Source organism: Convolutriloba macropyga, chromosome 6, assembly GCF_964194025.1.
Source record: "Convolutriloba macropyga chromosome 6, txConMacr16.3, whole genome shotgun sequence".
NCBI lineage: Eukaryota > Metazoa > Xenacoelomorpha > Acoela > Convolutidae > Convolutriloba > Convolutriloba macropyga.
In genome coordinates this window covers 10285185-10304694 of record NC_134473.1, presented here as the reverse complement: position 1 = coordinate 10304694, position 19510 = coordinate 10285185, and the positions used below count along the sequence as shown (strand labels likewise).

The 19510-nt window shown below is 39.1% G+C and overlaps 1 protein-coding gene across 1 annotated transcript in view; it reads left to right on the top strand.

The window, feature by feature from the left end:
• LOC142341222 (uncharacterized) overlaps positions 1-19510 on the top strand; it is a 297980-nt gene that overhangs the window by 101633 nt on the left and 176837 nt on the right. Inside the window, exons 24-29 of the mRNA XM_075392141.1 lie at positions 464-589; positions 1980-2247; positions 4897-5574; positions 7396-7640; positions 7953-8028; positions 8411-8833. Coding sequence (XP_075248256.1) covers positions 464-589; positions 1980-2247; positions 4897-5574; positions 7396-7640; positions 7953-8028; positions 8411-8833 — 1816 coding nt within the window. The remainder of the gene's footprint in view (positions 1-463; positions 590-1979; positions 2248-4896; positions 5575-7395; positions 7641-7952; positions 8029-8410; positions 8834-19510) is intronic.

The window sequence follows — 19510 nt, the reverse complement described above, 5'->3', positions numbered from 1 at the left end:
GTCATGTGCTGACGCACAATAACGAGCCTCCTTGTGCATACCAATAATCATTATTATTTGATGACGAATTTCAGTCAATTTCATAATTTGAACTATTATGCGATGTTTGATTTTGTAAAAGATTTATTTTCCATTTTCAGTATTTTTTCGGAGTCTTTGCTGAGCATATTTTCTTCAGAACTTGAATTCTTTAAATTTTTTATTACCCCTTAATATTTCAGGTCTTGCAAATTTCTGAAATTTGTTCGCCTGCAAACTTCTTCCCTTTTTTAATTGAAAACAATTGATGAACACATTTTTTTGTTGTTTATTAGCGAACACTAACAAGTGACCATTCTAATCTGAGATGAAAAAATTGTAAATGTTTCATTTTTTTCTCTCAGATGTACATTATTGACCCAATCAGCTGTCCAATCATACTTTCATAAAACTTCAGTCTTATATTTTAGGTTTTTGTTTTCAGGTGGAAGCAAAGTACGCATTCTCTCGGAAGGAGCCAGTCACTTGTAGCTACCCTCAGATCAGCATTGACTACCGAGGAGCCGAAACATTCAGTCCTTATCTCATGTACAACAAGGACAGGAATTTAGTGAGCTTGCCATTTTTTATATGGATTGAACTTCCTCAGTGATGATAGGATCAAAACCTTGGAACAATCTTGTAATATGGTTCAAAAGTTATAAGATCTTTGCACGATATGAATTTTTGTGGAAATGTGATCATACCCTCTACGAACATGTAAACTTAAAATATGTCTGGATCATTTCAACGCTGAAAGAACTAGTTTCATAAGTGCTATTTAGACATCGTGAGTACAGTGAAACAAAATTTGAAATATTGTGGTTCAAATTGCCAAGGTTTTTGTTAAGATAACACCAAGATAGGTCCGAACTTGTATATCCTGGCACGTGTTTCAGGAAAATGGGTAAATTACAACGATTATGCCCATGATTCCCAAGAATTACCAGGAAAACTTTGCCAAACAAGATCAAGTTAAGGTTTCTCAATTTTTGTCAACATCTTTGACGGTAGGCCAGCATTTTAAATCTAAGGTGTCGAAAAAACTCAATATCTTGCATGTCTCGGCGGAAAGTCTTGACAAGATTCTTTTCACAGGGATAGGGATAGATGATTTAAATTTACAAGATGCCTGCAAGATATAATTCTTAGAAGCAAGAAGGTCGTGCGTTTTTTTTCCTTATTTGGCTCTACAATAAAAACTGTGTTTAGATTGTTTCGGAGATTAATAGACCGGTTCCGTGCCTCTAATTATTAAAAAAAAGCCCGAGGGGATCAAAATCTTCAACCCCAGTGTTTTTTTTTTATTTTGAACAGAGAACAAAATGCAAAGTGTTCGATCACAGGTATTTCTGGCCTAGTGGGTCTGATAAGACATTACTTTGGTTTGATTAAAGGGCAGACCAATCTGTGGCCTGAATTTTAAATCTCTTCATTACCCGGGTTGGTTATCAATCGAGACACTTTTTTTCGTATAAGAATCATTTTTGGGTTACACCACGTCTATCAGAATAACAGGACTAGGAACCTCAAGACCCTTTCCCCTATTGTAAGTAGTTGGCGATGCTCCCTAATCATCCAGTTAGGTAATGAAAAAGAATTCAAAATCTTGCAAGATTCTTGCTAGAAGAATTCAATTCGTGGAAGAATGTTGCTAGGTAAGAATCTTGCGGAAAAACTATGTATTGTCTTGCAAGATTCTTGCAAGATTTTGAATTCATCAATCTCGGTTTGAGGTTCTAGGTTTTAGGTTTCAGATCAATTCCTCATCAAAATATACGAGCAATTACCAATTCAAATCTTTTCTTAAACCTACCCAATTAGGCTTCTGAAAATGATTTTTTTTTGAAGTGGAAAGGAACGAGATCAACAAAAATTCCAGCAAAACTTTACACTGTTTTATCGCAATTGACTTCATGGTAATTAAAAGAGAGGTCATTATGCAGTTTTAAAAATTACAGTTGACTGGAAATGTGATTCTGAACTGTCCCGAGACGACAGCGAATGACAAGTGGTGGAAGTGTGTGCAATACGACGAGAGGACAGGCCAGCCAATGGAAGGGGAGAGTGAGAAGTACGTGTCATTCCCAGGCAACACCTCCTCTGAACTCATCATTCCCAAGAAGAGTCTTGCATATGGAGTACACAAGTGCACTCTCTCTGTCAAGATGAAGGTCCCCTACTCCACCCCAGAGTACAAGAGCACCGAATTCACTTATTTCAAATTGCGTAAGTTAACAGAACTCTAAATGAGATTTCATACTCAAAACAAGTTTGCTGAAAATTTATGCACGATGAAGCGTATTACTTTAAAATTTACATCGGGGTAGGTTCAAAAAGGCAAGAAAGTCTGAACATGAACAAAAAATGTCTGGTTGCAAACGCAGCAGAATTTGGGGAGAACGCGAAGGCATCTGAGCATGGAACCGTCTGGAACTATCTAGACACAAATTGAAACCAATTGATATTATTGGCTTTAGCTAACGAGATCTGACCTAAATTCATCGGAAACTTCTTATTAAAAAGATATAAAATAAAACAGTATTAACTCTGGTCCAAAAGTTGATTCGGCTTCCATTTTTACCGGTTGTCTTTGAGTCAGAATTCGATACATGCTCTTAATCAGAATCTCAATCACATATCAATTCTGATATTATTGGGCTCAGATCGTGACTTTTGTCTGAACTAGATTATGTTTAAAACTAAGCTCCTGCTTGATCATTTCTTTTGATCATTTCTTTTGCCAGGACAAATCGTGTGCATAAGATTCATGTGGAAATTGGCAATATCAACAAAATTTTAAAAAACGGGAATCTTTTTTGATGCTTGAGACAGGTTGCAGGCTCTTCAAAAAATGATAATATCAGTTGAAAATTCAGTCGGAATTTTTGTGTTCTTTTTTCCGATTGTTTCTTTTTATTAATGTGTTTGATAGTCACAACATTAGTCTAATCTTTCTTCTACATAACTGCTAACAGAACAGAATATCTATGTTTAGAAAAACACGACCTTGTATGATAACTCATTGTGTGGTAATCATATCCTGGTGGTGCAAACAAACGCATGCAAGAAGTGGGGAGGCATGCACAAACAAAAATGATCCCCAAATTGTTTACATATAATTTGTGACGCATTAGCAATTCCTTTATATCAAAACCACAAAAAATATGAAAATTTGATATAATTTTTTTAAAAAAAAATCAACCACCTAGCTAAGTGATTCGTGGCAAATTTTAGTGACTTCTGATTTGTGGGAAAAGATTAAAGTGAAAGTTGCTTTAAGAGAAGAACTGTCGCTCTAACACCAGAAGATACGTTTCCCCAAAACTATTTGCTAGCTGGCATTACTATGACGCTTAATGGCCTGCAGTTTAGAAGCTGACTTAATTGTAATTTTAGAATTTAACTGAATATGCAGAATTTACAAACCAAATAAGAGCACTTTGACAAATAAAAAAAAATCTCTCGATTCAAAATCTCTTAGTTTTTTCTTTTTCTGTTTCAATCACAATGTTTATCAGGTGGGTCAAGGGAGGCTTTTTTCCGGCAATTTGCCGGCTATGTTGTTCGGTTTTTCGTATGTTTATTATAGCTGCGAAGCTGTAAGCTGAGCGGAGCTATATTGCGGTGCTTTTTGTTTTTTGTTTCGTCGTCTGACGCTCTTTTTCGTTTTACATTTGTTCACACAGCAAAGCTGAAGAAGTCAAATTTTCTGAATAACTTCTTCCTCTCACTAACGGCGTTTGCGCGCGTGACGTCATTTCCCACTCTCTTTAGCATAAGTTCTTTGCGTGATTAGATTTTGATCACAAGTGACTTACCTCCCTCAATAAAATGACTTTTGCACTGTTGCGGTCTGACATTTAAATCTCATTATCTCAAAAACTATATGTCCGATTTAAATCATTCTTTTTTCATAGGCTATATCGTAGAATAGTGCTAGTCACTGCCAAGTTTCCTCAATTTTGAATCATTAGTGTGAGAGCTATTTACATTTGAAAGTTTTCCCCATGTATTAAGATGGCTTATAGAATTTATAAGGCAGCCGCACTTCGTCTCTTCGAGATAGAACCTTCATTTTCTCTCACAATGTGTATCTTACCAACGTCTATCGACTCACAAAATTTTGGTTTGATATCTTTTTTAGTTTTTGAGTTATTGTCAAAAAACCGTATATTTAGCCCCAATTTGGACATAGCTGAAAATGTGAAAATCTGTTATTCATCTCATATTACCTTAATTGTACTTGTTTATTGATTGTGTACTCAAATCTCAGGTAGTATAGTGCTATTCGCTCTGTTTCAACCATAGTTGGTCATTTTCCGTACACTTTCTTCATATATTTGCAGTAGTATATTTATTCAAGTATTTATGTTTCCGGTACGAAAAATTGTATTTGATTAAGAAAACGGAAATGCAGTTAACTTAAAAGATGATTCTGTTGATTCTTACCATGAAAGCTCTGAAGTTTTTGTACCATTTATAAATACGATTTGGTTTTGCTTTCATTGATATTTAGTGAACATATGTCTATTTTAATATTACGCACGCTTTGTTTAACTATGTATTTTATGCCTTTATAACCTGTATTGAACAATTAGACAACAAATTAACTGTCTCATGATACAGTCCTTTCTATTCTTTCTACTTTGAGAGAGAAATTTAGAACGCGAACAGGGCGACCTTAAAACTTAGTTGAACATTATATTGATAACCTAAGATAGGCCCAAACATTTGGTCTGCCGACCCGGACAACCTCAAAAATGTTTAGAAGAAAGCAACAAAGTCCCCCTGGAGCCTGCAGTGGTGGTATATCTAATCATTCAACTGATTTCGAAACGGTGGAAGATGTGGAGTATCGTTACCAAATTGGCGAAGGAATACAGAAAAATGTTAATGATCTTCAAATGAGAAGAGCAGAACTCAGAAGACAATTTGGTTCTAAACTAATTAGAGCAGCGATCATCAAAACCAATCTTGATAAATATCTTGCCCTCGACGAGAAAATAGTTGAAGAAATGAAACATTACAGCACACGGGTCCCATCAACGCGCAAAGCAGATCTGCAAGAGAAACAAAGAAACTTGTCTTTGAAGAGAAAAGAACTTCTGGCATTGTGGGACCAGAAGAAGAAGTCATTGGAGACGGCAAAGTCAATGAGCTTTGTCAGAGAACCAACACCTTCACTCGTGCCATCGGTAAATGGGGCCGAGGAAGAAACAGGACAAACTATTGAGCCACCTCAGAACACAAGCGCAACTGAGACACAAACCGATCAGCCAAAATCGAAAGATGTGTTGCTCGATGTTTCAACGGAAGAAGAAATGAAACAAAAGGGAGAAGCGCGAGCTGAGAGAAAACGCCAAGTGCAACTGAGTCTTGAATATCAGATGCAGAATTTGAAATTTGAACAGGAAAGACGAGCTCGAAAGACTGACGAGCAATTGAGACAACTCGAGGAGCAGAAGAGACTCGAAATGTTGAAACTCAAAATCAACGCCGACGAGGAAGACGAACTTCATCCTGAAAATTTGAAAAACCCAGTTGTACCAGACGGTTGAGACTTCTTGGGCAATATCAGCTGCAGTGACGATGAAGACTATTTGGGCGAAAATAGAAAACTTAATCAAGCAGAGGGTGACAATCAACAAAATGCAAACGATGTTGCAGCCTCATTTCAACGGAAATACAGTAACAGCTAGCTGAGGTCACTGATCTCACAAGGAAACTCTCGGAGAGATGGTGTGTTTGGCAGTTCTCCAGTCAGACACTTTCTGGGAACGGTGAGCTTAAACCAGGGGCAGCATAGTAAATTTGAGATTTCTGATACTTCGCAATCAAGTCCGAAACACGGCTTTAATCAGCATGATATCTACCCAGTAAGTTCTTTAGTTAATCGCACTTTGCCAAAATTTAAGTTAAGAGAATATAATGGCAATCCTCTTGATTGGCCAGAAAGGAGCGGCATGTTTCTGTCAACAGTCGATCGTAGTACCGTATCAAACGACGAAAAAATGACGCATTTGAAAAAACTGTTATCTGGGCCAGCAAAAAGAGCGCTGGATTGTATGGGTTGTTAAGGCGTTATGTACGACACGGCTTGGAAAACACTTGAGCACAAATCCGGTCAGCCGCACTTGAAAATAGGATCGCAATATTTCAAAACCATCCACAATTACGGCCGTATGATAGTGCAAATTTTGTTATTTTTGTTGACACTGTCGGAAATTTTGTAAACGTTCTGCAACAATTCGGTTACAACAACGATTTGTTTTTATCAAGTAATCTAGACATGATAGTTAATAAACTACCTGCAGACATAAAACGCAGATGGTTTGCACATATTGAAACCGCGTCGCATAGGTCGAAGCTGCCAAATCTGATTGAATTGAACGAATGGCTACACGAAGAATCTTCCACTGAACAAATGGCTACACAATTCACGGAACGAAATCAATCGACTGTTTGAAAGTACCGGTCAAGATTGGGACGGCCGATGAAATCAGCGACACGGTAAAAATCATAGCCAGTAGTTATAAAGATCTTGTAGATAGATCCTCGGTTTACAATGTAATCGAGCTAAGTGAACATTATCCTCTTTAATCGTGCATAAGACTGAAGAAAATTGACTTGAAAGACGTAAAAGTGATTCTTGGTCAAGATGCTTACTCCGTAATAAGACCTTTAGAGTACAAATATTGTGGAAATAATTCTCCATGGGCAGTAAAAGTTCCATTAGGCTGGACGCTAAGTGGTCCACTGCCAAATAGCGAAAGGACAGAGAACAGTTTCCTAAGCAGCGATAGCCAAAAGAATCAAGAGCTAACAGAAATTGTGAGAAAGTGGTGGGAAATCGAATCCTACGGTACAACATTGCAAGTAAACAGCAGAACACTTGAAGATACAAAGTCCCCTGAAATACTAGAGAAGACAACGTTAAAGCTATCAGAACCTTTCAAAGTTCAAATGCTCTTTACTGGAAAAGAACAAAAACTTGATTGCAATATTTCTTCAGCCCTCGGACAACTACGTTCGCTCGAACGAAGATTAGCGAAAAACGAGTCTTTAAAATTGAAGTACATCGAATCAATAAAAAAAGAATCTAGCCAAAGGCTATATGACCTTGCTGGAAAAGGGTGAATTTAAGTGTCAGGATGTTTGGTATCTGCCTCATCATCCAGTTGTAAATCCCAGAAAACCAGAGAAAGTAAGAAGAGTTTGCAATGCTGCGAAAAGGTTCCGAGGATACTAACTGAACGACGTTTTGATGAAAGGTCCCAACCTTTCTGCAAAATCTTATTGGAATCTTGTTCAGATTTCGAGAAAACTGTGTTGCACTAACCGCAGATATTGAAGAACTTTTTTTGCAAATTCAAGTGCTTGAACAACAAAGACGCTACCTCAGGTTTCTGTGGGCAGATGAAGACGGTAAACTGATGCCGTACCAGTACAACCGGCACGTTTTTGGAGCAAAATTGTCTCCAACATGTGCAAATTATGCCCTGCAGCAGTGTGCAAAACTGTTTGGATTGGAACATCCTATTGCATTGCACGGGGTAATGGGTAACTTTTATGTGGACGATATGCTTCTCTCGGTTCACACCATTGAACAAGCATCTGAAGTAATCCATGACCTGAAGTTATTGTTAGCACAAGGAGGCTTCAACCTCACAAAATGGTTTTCTAATTTCGAAGAAATAATTGAAAACAGCGAAATTACACCAATAGAAATCGAAGATAACCCTAAGGTCTTGAGACTTGAATGGATAGCAGCCGATGATCTGTTAACTGTTCGAAAGGACCAAGAGTTCCTGCAGAAAACGAATTGGACGCAAAGACAAGTTTTGTCAAGGGTGTCGCAAGTGTTTGATCCCCTGGGGTTCAGGGCATCATTTGTCATTCGAGGAAGGATGTTAATGAAATGAATCTGGCAGACACAAGTTCAAAAGTGGGACTCGCCGATAGCCGAAGACATAAACACCGAGTTTAACAAGTGGGTGCAAGAATGGAGTAATTCAAAACAATTATCCGTTTCAAGATGGTACAATCAGGAACCTTGTGACAGAATTGAGCTACACGTCTTTGGAGACGCGTCGGAAGATTCTTTTTGTGCATAAAGTTACGTTATAATTAATAAACCAAAGGGCGATAGACTAATAAGGTTCATTGTTGGAAAAACAAGGTTGGCTCCAATGAAGCACCATACCATACCAAAATTAGAGTTAATGGTAGCAGTTACAGCGAACAGAATTAAAGATCTAGTTTTGAAAGAACATACAATTTCGTTTGCGTCAATCTATTTGCGGAGCGATTCAACTACTGTTTTACAATGGTCGCGTAGTAGTGACAAAAAAGGCTACTTTTGTTGCTAACCGGGTAGCAGAAATCCTAGACAGTCCAACAGTTGATCAGTGGAGACATATAGCTGGAGCTGACAACCCAGCTGATCTGGGAACGAGAGGTCTCTCCATTAATGAACTGATGCAAAGTGACTGGATAAACGGGCCGGATTGGTCAAAGAGCAAAATTAACGAAACAGAAAATTGGGAGCAAGAAGAAGTAGTTCCTGATCAAGAAGAAGTTTTTGCCAGTAGTTCGAACGAAAATTCAGCTCCAATTGAGTGGAAACGATTCAGTAACTTCAGAAGACTGAGAAATGTATTTGCGAGAATATTGAATCTGAGAAATAGGAACAAGGAAATAATCCCTGAATTGCTTGATCAAGCCGAGAATCGAATATGGGAGTTAGTCCAGAGAGAAAGTTACACAATGGAAATAGCGTCGTTGAAGAAAGGAGACTCTGTCAAAAGCAACAGTAAAATTGCATCCCTGAATCCGTTTCTGAGCGAAAATCTAATGAGAGCAAAAGGTCGACTTAGACATGCAAACCTCCGTTTCGGAGAAAAGCATCCTGTTATCCTACCACATTCTCATCCAGTAGTTAAATTATATCTTGAATTTCAGCATAAGCACAACCATCACCAAGATGTGGAACATATTAGAGCTGAAATTCAAGGAAAGCTTTGGGTAACTGGTCTAAGAAACACACTGAGATCGGTTAAACACCAATGTCTACACTGAAAATTGAAGAGAAGCAAAGCCCCAATGCCAATGATGTCAGATTCACCAGTAGTCAGAGTAGAAGATAATGTAACTCCGTTTACAAACACCGGGGTAGACTACTTTTGACCGTTTTCAATTAAACTCTTCCGAAGAACAGTGAAAGATGGATTTGTCTATTCACGTGTCTCAGCGTCAGAACAGTTCATATGGAGATTGTTCAATCACTGGACACATAGTTTTGCATAGACGCAGTTAATCGGTTCATAGCGAGAACAGGGAAACCGAAAACAGTAATTTCTGACAACGGAACTAACTTTCTAGGCGCAGCGAACGAATTGAAAGCGGCCTTCAAAGAACTGAACCATTCTAAAATGCAGCGCAATTTAGCACAAAACGGTATACAATGGACTTTCAACCCACCTGCTGCTCCACATCTCGGTGGCGCTTGGGAGTCATTAGTGAAATCGAGCAAAAGAGCGATTTTCAATATTTTGGGCAAAGAATCTTTGAAAGAAGAAAATCTCTCGACAGTAATTTGCATAGCAGAACAACTACTCAATAATCAACCTCTAACAGTAGTTAGTAGCGATTTTGAAGATTTGGATACAATAACATCGAATCATTTCCTTGTTGGGGGAGCAAACGTGTCATGGCCCATTTTTCTTTTTAGCGATAACAATGCTTCTTATCGAAAAACGCTCCGACACATCAGCGAGCAATTGAAAGCCCTTTGGAAACGGTGGATGAGCGAGTATCTACCATCATTCCAACGCAGAGCAAAATGGAGAACTGATTCAGGCGCGGACATAAAAGTGGGAGACTTAGTCTGGATGGTTGATGAGAAGGAAAGCTACTTCAACTACACTTTAGCCGGAATTCAGAAGCTTCATGAAGGAGACGATAAAATAGCTAGAATGGCAACAATCAAAACTGCTAAAGGAACTTATATACGGCCATTAGTTAAACTTATTACATCAGATAATGACCGCATTTGAAAGTATTTTGCTAGAATCAAAATAGGGCCGGCTATGTTGCGGTCTGGCATTTAAATCTCATTATCTCAAAAACTACATGTCCGATTTAGTTCATTATTTTTTCATATGCTATATCGCAGACTAGTGCCAGTCACTGCCAAGTTTCCTCAATTTTGAATCATTATTGTGAGAGCTATTTACATTTGAAAAGTTTCCCCATGTATTAAGATTGGTTATAGAATTTATAAGGGAGCCGCCGTTGGTCCCTTCGAGATAGAACCTTCTTTTTCACTCACAATATGTATCTTACTAGCGTCTATCGACTCACATAATTTTGGTATGATATCTTTTTGTTGTTTGAGTTATTGTCAAAAAACCGTATATTTTAGCCCCAATTTGGACATAGCTGAAAATGTGAAAATCTGATATTCAGTTCATATTACCTTAATTGTACTTGTTTATTGATTGTGTACTCAAATCTCAGCTAGTATAGTTCTATTTGATCTGTTTCAATCATAGTTGGTCATTTTACGTACACTTTCTTCATATATTTGCCAGTAATATATTTATTCAAGTATTTATGTTTCCGGTACGAAAAATTGTATTTGATTAAGAAAACGGAAATGCAGTTAACTTAAAAGAAGATTCTGTTGATTCTTGCCGTAAAAGCTCTGAAGTTTATGTACCATTTATAAATATGATTTGGTTTTGCTTTCATTGTATTTAGTGAACATATGTCTATTTAAATTTAAACTATATATTTTATGCCTTTATAACTTGTATTGGACAATTAGACAAGAAATTAACCGTCTCATAATACAGTCCTTTCTATTCTTTCTACTTTGCGAAAGAAATTAAGAACGCGAACAGGGCGGCCTTAAAACTTAGTTGAACATTATATTGATAACCTAAGATAGGCCCAAACATGCACTTTAAAACTTAGTTTTAATTTGAATTTGTTTAAGGTCAAAGAAACACATACGTGCAGTAAAAGTCCCTAAAAAGAGGCTTCTGCGGGATAAATTTTAACAAGCTTTATTAATTTATCGCTGAGTTTTTTTACCTAGTTTTTTAAGCGGCGTCGTTTTTTTCATTTTAGATCTGTCTCTGTTTCTATCTCTATTATACGGCACGCAGGTCTATTCTTTCGCAGCTGTTCCGGCAATCTGCCGGCTATGTTTTCCAATTTTTTTGTGCGTTTAGCAGATTTCGTGCCTCCATATTCAGAGTTTCGTGCGGTGTGTAGCTTGTTATATTGGATAATTAGCGCTATCATTCGGGCCATTTACTCGACCAAACAGTAGGGAGTTAGTCAATTCGTGTTCTCATGAACCATTTTTGCCGCCCAAGGAGAGGGGTAAAGAATTCTTGTCTTTGAACCTGGCTCAATGAGAGGTGATAATCTAGTTTTAACTGTTTGACACTTTTAATCAATCATGATTGCACCAATCTACAATTCTTTGAATTTAGGTTCCTTTTCTCAAAAAGCTGACAGTTTTTTTTAAAAAAATTGGTAACAATTTCTAATGCATCAATTGTGCTGGCAAGATTTTGCTGTATGTTGGTGTGGAACACATTATTTTTATACATACTAATTAAAACAATTAAATTTACCTTCTCTACGCTAGTAACCTTGCAAGAAGATTTTTAAAAACAACAATGAATATTGATTTTTTCCATTGTTTCTCTTATAATTTGTTAATGAATGTTGTTGGGATTGGGGGGATGCTTAGGACTATTTTGATTGTGTATTATTAAAGTAAAATTAAATTTGATTCGTTTTGTTTCGCTTGTTTGTTGCTATAAAAGGTTTTTGAGAAGTCGACTACTTCCGTCAGGTTTTGACAATAATTGTTGTGAGAATGCCGGGCTTTGTTAACGAGAAGTCACAATGTCCTTGACATCGCCGGCCCCATTTGCAGGATTGCAAAGAAAGAATAAAACCGTCGGATTGCAGCGTGTTGAATCATCCTTAAAGTTGAAACAAGAAGTAAGATAAAATTGACTGTAATGAAATATAAGGGTACAAATTAAAGCTGGTGGTTCGTAAAAACGAGCCAACGAAATCAATAATCGGAAATACTAACAAAAAATACCTCCATTGTCAAAAGAAAGTAAGAGGGGTGGGTCTTAGACCTGCGAGAAAATAAAACCAATAATAAGTTGAAATGGGCTGGTGATAAAGGATGATCAATGGAACATAAATATGTGATGAATCGATCTGCTGGCTTGTAAATGAGAATCCAGAACGTAAGAGGGTGTAACGTGTTGATCAGAAGCCATGAAAGTTTGAGTAGCCACCTTTTCTTTAGAAGGGCAAACTGTTGTCCCTAGATTTCCTATCTTTAAAGAGACTGTTTGTTTATGCCGAAATTTGGGTTTCATTCTGCGAAAACTTTGCTCAGTTTCACAACGGGTCTAATGCGTTCTCCGAAAGACGTGTTCAACTTAACTGATCGGACAGTCCCATCCGTGCCAGGGAAAACTTGAATAACTCTAGCCAAAGGCCAGAGGCCACGAGGGGTGAAATCTTCTAGAATCCATACCAAGTCGTCAACTTGTAAATTTTTCGACATCTTATGCCATTTACAACGTACTTGTTGAGTTGGTAAATACTCCCGTAGGAAACGATTCCAAAAGTGAGTTGCAATTTGTTGTGATGAACGCCAACCTTTTGAAAGATTCTTCTCTTTACCAATGAAGACGCAAGGAGACAAGTTAACGGATGAACGACCTAGGAGAAAATGATTTGGTGTCAGTGGTAAGGGGTCGTTTATATCATATGGAACATTTGTGAGAGGCCTGGAGTTCATGCTTGCCTCTATTTCGCAAGAAACTGTACTGAGAATTTCGTCAGTTAAAGTTCTCGAACCAATGACCTTGTAAAGTGATAGTTTAAAAATTTGTACCAATCTCTCCCAAATTCCACCGAAATGGGGGGCAGCTGGGGGATTAAATTTCCAATCTATCTCCACATTCATTAGATGTAGCTTAGCTGCTAATAATTTTGATTCTTTCAGTTCTGCGATGCTAGATTGCAGAGCGTTGTTTGAACCAACAAAAGACTTGCCACAATCTGAGACGAATTTGTTGGGTTTTCCTCCGCGGCTAACAAAACTCCTGATGCAGTTGATTGTAGAGTCTGTTGTGAGGTCATTCGAAACTTCAAGATGTACTGCTTTAACAACAAGACAGGTGAAGAGCAAAATATATCGGCTAGATAGCCTGCCATTGTTTTTAACAGGAAAGGGTCCTATGAAATCGAGACCAGTTGTTTCAAAGACAAACTGATTTTTCTTGGGTAATCTTTCCTCGGGTAAATCAGCCATCTGGGGGGTGCTAACATCTTGCAGCATTCTACGACATGGCAAACAGTGGCGTATAGTCTGTTTAACAACTGCTCTACAGCGAAGTATCCAATAGTATTCCATGAGAGTGTTTCTAGTCTGCTCGGGACCACAATGACAATTAATTTCGTGTGTGTGTTGTATCAGCAGTTTAACTGCAGCATTGTTACCGTCAAGTATTATGGGATGACGAGCGGTCATCAAAAGACTTGCTTTTGTCAAGCGACCACGTGCTCTTATTAGGTTATTCTCGTCTAGGAAAGGTGATAGTGCTTTCAATCTGCTAGTACCAGAGACCTCAAGTCTTTTTTTCAACAACACGTATTCTGATTGAAAATCTTGTTTTTGAATATTGTGCATAACGTGCAGATAAGCTCTAATGTAATGTGCTAACTTCATTTCTGCGTTGCGTTTCCTACATTTGTCCGCAAAAAGAATACAGACTGCTATCACACGTATAATTTTGTTCCAACTGCTAAATCTTGTCGCGTCGACAATGTTTGATACAGTTGAGTTTACTGAAGAAAACGAAACAACATTTACTTGTTGAGCTTGCAAAATTTCCTGTTTTGGCCACTCAGATCTTTTTTGACTCAAAAATGACGGTCCTGAAATCCATCGAGATTTTGATGTCATTTGCTCAACGCTATATCCTCGAGTTCCGTCATCTGCAGGGTTAGCTTTGGATGAAACGTACTTCCAATCGAAAGCGGAGGAGACATCTAGAATTTTGGCTATTCGGTTTGCAACAATTATTCTATGGCGCATTTCAGGTGTTCTCAGCCAGTACAGGACTGTAGTGCTGTCAGACCAAAAAACACAATCTGAAAACTCTATATCTTGTTCTTCTTTTATAAACTGGGCTAGTTGGGCTCCATATACAGCGGCTTGCAATTCCAGATTGGGGATAGTCATCCTTTTTATTGGGGCTACACGAGCCTTGCCCATAACAAATTTAACGGAGATCGATCGATCCGAGTACTCAATTCGCATGTACGAGACGGCAGATAGAGCGTATTCCGAAGCGTCAGTAAAGGTATGCAGCTCAAATGAGCTAATAGTTTTATCTAGGAAATAATTCCTAGGAATTTCGATGTCCTTAAATGCCGGAATTTCTTCCCTTAAACTACTGAAATCCTGGATGTTATCGAGTAAAAGGGGTTTGTCCCATTTTGGACCATGGTTCCAGGCGGCTTGTAAAATTTTTCGTAGACGAATTGTTAGGGGCGCTATGAACCCAAGGGGATCAAACAACGACGCCACCAACTTGAGTAATACTCTTTGAGTTATGTTGCCTGAAATCTGGATTTTTTGAAGTAGTTTACTTTCAATGACATAGCAATCTAATGCTGCGTTCCATGGTAATCCAAGTACCTTTTGGTACTGAGGGAGAGCGTTGTCTGGATGTAACCTTATTTTAGGTTCCATTGAATTTAGAAATTCAGGACTGCTTGATTTCCATTTGGTTAGGTTGAAACCTCCCTTAGAAAGAACTTTTCTCATTCCTTGCAGTATTTTTTCAGCATCTTCGAGTGAATTTGTGGAAACATAGAGATCATCCATGTAAATGTTGCGTTCTACATATTTGAGAGCATCTGGAAACTGTTCGTCGTTGTCACGAGTCGTTTTTCGCAAAGCATATGAGGCAATGCATGGTGAGTCAGTGGCTCCAAAAATGTGACTGGTGTACTCATAAGTTTCAATACGACCATCATTGTTCCAAAGGAAGCGTAGGAATTTTCTGTCTTCGGGAGCTACCTTAACTTGCATGAACATTTGTTCAATATCAGCGGAAAGCGCTAATTTGTTCTCCCGGAATCTCAAAATTACACCGGTAAGATTGCTCAGCAAGTCTGGACCTTTCAGAAGATTAGAATTTAAGGACTGACCTTGAAACACACTTGATGCATTAGCGACACGGCGTACTTTTCCAGGTTTGTTCTCATTAGTCACGGGATGATGAGGAAGGAACGAAGTCTTTTCATCTGGTTGTTCTTTAATTTGATTAATTTTTGTGACATAGCCGTTCTGCAAGTCTTTCTCAAGCGTTTCCTCGTATTTTTGCTTTAATTCTAGATTATTTGAAAGTTTATTGTTGAGCTGATGAAGTTGTTTCTCCGCAAGCCATCTGTTATTTGGGAGATTGGCGTTCTCTTTCCAGAGAAGTCCAACTTCATAATGACCATTGACGAGTTTAGTGGTATTTTCTAAAATATCAAGGGCTCTTTTGTCATTTTTAGACATTGCTTTCTTGGATGATGCTATGCCTAAGTTTTCAATTTTCATCCAATCGGAGACCAACTTGAACATACTGTTGTCCATATTAGGATGGCTGTTTAGCTGAGTGAATTGAACTGGATTGCAATCATCTGGGATTAAGTCAATTTTTCCAGCGCATGTCCAACCAAGTTGGGTTTCAACTCCCCATGGTGCATTCTTGGGTCCTTTAACTATCTGTTTGTAGTGTATCAGATCTAGATTGTCAATTCCAAAAATGATGGAAACATTATTGTCCCCTATGTCAGGGAAACATATATGGTTGAGTTGTTCAAAGGAATCACAGAGGCGATTCAGTTTCTTTGTATCAACGGGTGACATATTGAGATCCGGAACGGCGACGACGTCTATTTGTTCGAATGGCTGTTCCCCTTGTAAGGGTCTAATTTGAAGTTTTACAGGTGCACAATCAATTTCTTTAGTCATATGATAGCCACTAATTGGCATTTTTCCAATAGTATTCATGTTTAAATTCAGATTTGTTGCAGTTGACCTCAGCAACAAGCTTTGGCAGCTACCATTGTCCAAATAAGCATAAGTATCCAAAACTTCATCACCATTTTTGAGTTGTACAGGAACAACGGCTACCTGTCCTGTTCCTTGTAAATTTATAGTTTTCACATTAGACTTTTTTGAATCTGACTTAATAGCGAAACTATCGTGCAATAGAGTGTGGTGTTTCATACCGCAATTGTGGCTACGGCAAACGTTTTTGGAAGTGCACTTTTCTACGTGATGGTTTTCAAAACAGTTGAAACATAATCTAAGTTTTCTTATGTGCTCTCTGCGAAAGCTTGCTGGGAGAGCTTGGAAGTGGGTACATTTGTATAGAAAATGGCAACTTTCATTGCTTGGGCAAAGTATCACAGGGGGTTGCCTGCCTTCAACTGTCAAGTTCCTGCTAGAACTGCTATTTGACTGTTTATATTGATTAGTTTTCCATCCACTTGTAGCTGATGTGTAGTTTTGTACACTCGGAGAAATTTTCCAGGACAATTTTGCGTGGCTGGATTGAAAAGTTTGGAGGCTAGAGTTTAAATCTCGACACGCTTTGGAGTAGTTCAGAAGCCAGTCAGAAAGTATCTGTAGAGATGGTTGCTGGAAGTCCTTTTCTAACACAAATTTGTTCCACTCAAGACGTACGGTATTGGGCAATTTTGCTGGCGCCACATTTAGGTTGGTAGTTGAATGAAGGTCGTGAACGAATCCTAATTGCTGAAAGGTATCCACCATTGTCAAAAGAAAAGAAGAGAAGTGTGTGTAGCTCTCTGGATGGGATAAATTGGGTGATTTGAATCTATTCAGTTTCTCAAGGAAAGCGTTTACAATTCGGTTTGGATTCCCAAAGTGTTCTTGAAGGCGATGAAGTGCTGAAGCGTATAAGTCACCGTTGCAACCATAGCCGTCAACGAGGGCTTTCGCCTCACCTGTTAATAGTGATTGTAGGTGAATCATTTTTTCAGAAGATGTCATTGGTGCTCTGTCAATGGTAGCTTGAAAAATGCTGTACCATTTCATCCAGCTTATTGGATCACCATCAAAATGGTCCGCATGTAACTTGGGTACGGATTTTTGAAAGCAAGTAGACATTGAGGCACTGTGTATAGGAGCAAATGGCATCTGCGTAACTGATGTGTTAGGAAAATTACTGAAGCTTGGCTGTGTTAATGGAAAAGAGTTATTTTGTCCAAGTGAGTTGCTATCAGTTGAGGGAAGTCCGCTAGGAAAATTTGAGAACGATTGCTGAGATGCACTGCAGGGTGCAGCTGACATCTTACAATTTGAGGTGTATGAGGTGTTGTTGACAGGTAGAGTTGTACCACCGGGTGCAGTATAACCATAACTGACAAAACGCGAATTCGCAGCGGGCGCTGACGTATTGCTTTGAGTGGTGTGATCAGTCGAAAGAGTGTCGTCAAAGACAAAATGAGTCCGGCGTTGTTGTAAATGTGACAAGGTGTTGTCATGTGTTTCTATGTTCTCATTGGAGATCAAGGATAATCCACCAGATGAGGTTTGCTGGAGAGGCCTCTTTGTCTCTTTAACGTGTTTTCGGAATAGTGTCAGAGTCTGTTTTATTTCTATCTTCAAACGACTGTGTTCTCTGGACATAATATCTTGTTCATCAGGCTCCAATCCACTGATTATGTCAATTACAACTGGTTCAAGCTTCTGCTGCATTTTCCTTATTTCATTAACTGTTTCCTCTAAAGTTTCGATATCTTTTGAGGACTCTATAGCAGCGATCAGGTAGTCAGTATGTAGTTTGATGTCATTTTCGATCATAAGTTTAGAGGTTTCCAAACGCTTCTGTTCATTTGACTTGGTTGCTGTTGAGGTACCAATGGATTGTTGAGTTAACATTGCTCCATCTGGGGAATCGGATGAACTGGTACTCATTTTGGGCACTGTATTGTTTGAGGTTGACCGCGTCTCAACCATTAATGAGAACTCAGAGTAGTTCAGACAAACCGAATAAAATCAGGAATGTTTGGTGGTAACAGTAGTAGTTTTTACCGCCAGAACCTACTGAAACCTATCGATATCAATGCCCTACGAGTGTTATAACCAACCAATACCTACCAAATACCAATAACTACCGAAAACCGGAACCTATTAATACCTACCAAAACAATACCTACCAAATACCGGAGCCTACCAATACCTACCAAAAACCGTAACCTACCAGTACCTACTAAAACCAATACCTACCAAATACCTGAGCCTACCTATACCTACCAAAAACCGTAAACTACCAATACCTACTAAAACAAATACCTACCAAATACCGGAGCCTACCAATACCTACCAAAGGCCGGAAATTACCAATACCTACCAAAACCAATACCTACCAAATACCGAAGCCTACCAATACGTACCAAAAACCGGAATCTACCAATACTTACCGAAAGTCGGAATTTATCAATACGGCCGACCAGAAGGGGTCCTTGGGGCGGGTAAAACCCCCAAAAAGACCGGAAAGAAGGCGAGGGGTTGGGGAGACGACCAACCAGAAGGATGTGTAAGGGGCGGGTAAAACCCCAAAAGAACCGAAAAGCAATTGCGGGGTTGGGGAAACGACCAACCAAAAGGGGGTCCTCGGGGTGGGTAAAACCCCAGAAGAACCGAAAACCAAGGGGGGGGGGGGGGTTGGGGAAGCGACCAACCAGAAGGGGGTCCTCGGGGTGGGTAAAACCCCAGAAGAACCGTAAAGCAAGTGGGGGGTTGGGGAAGCGACCAACCAGAAGGGGGTCCTCGGGGTGGGTAAAACCCCAGAAGAACCGAAAAGCAAGTGGGGGGTTGGGGAAGCGACCAACCAGAAGGGGGTCCTCGGGGTGGGTAAAACCCCAGAAGAACCGAAAAGCAAGTGGAGGGTTTGGGGAAACGACCAAACAGAAGGGGGTCCTCGGGGTGGGTAAAACCCCAGAAGAACCGAAAAGCAAGTGGGGGGTTGGGGAAGCGACCAACCAGAAGGGGGTCCTCGGGGTGGGTAAAACCCCAGAAGAACCGAAAAGCAAGTGGGGGTTGGGGAAGCGACCAACCAGAAGGGGGTCCTCGGGGTGGGTAAAACCCCAGAAGAACCGGAAAGCAAGTGGGGGGTTGGGAAGCGACCAACCAGAAGGGGGTCCTCGGGGTGGGTAAAACCCCAGAAGAACCGAAAACCAATAAGCGAAATTAAATATCGATAAAATTCTGAAAGTTGCAATCTTTATCTTTGTCTTTTGTGTCTTTTTGTGTAGTTACCCCACCATAGTATGATTGTTTTTGAACAAGTCTAATTTCTGATATTTGGATATTCTGAAACATTGAAAAAAATCATGGTGCACATCG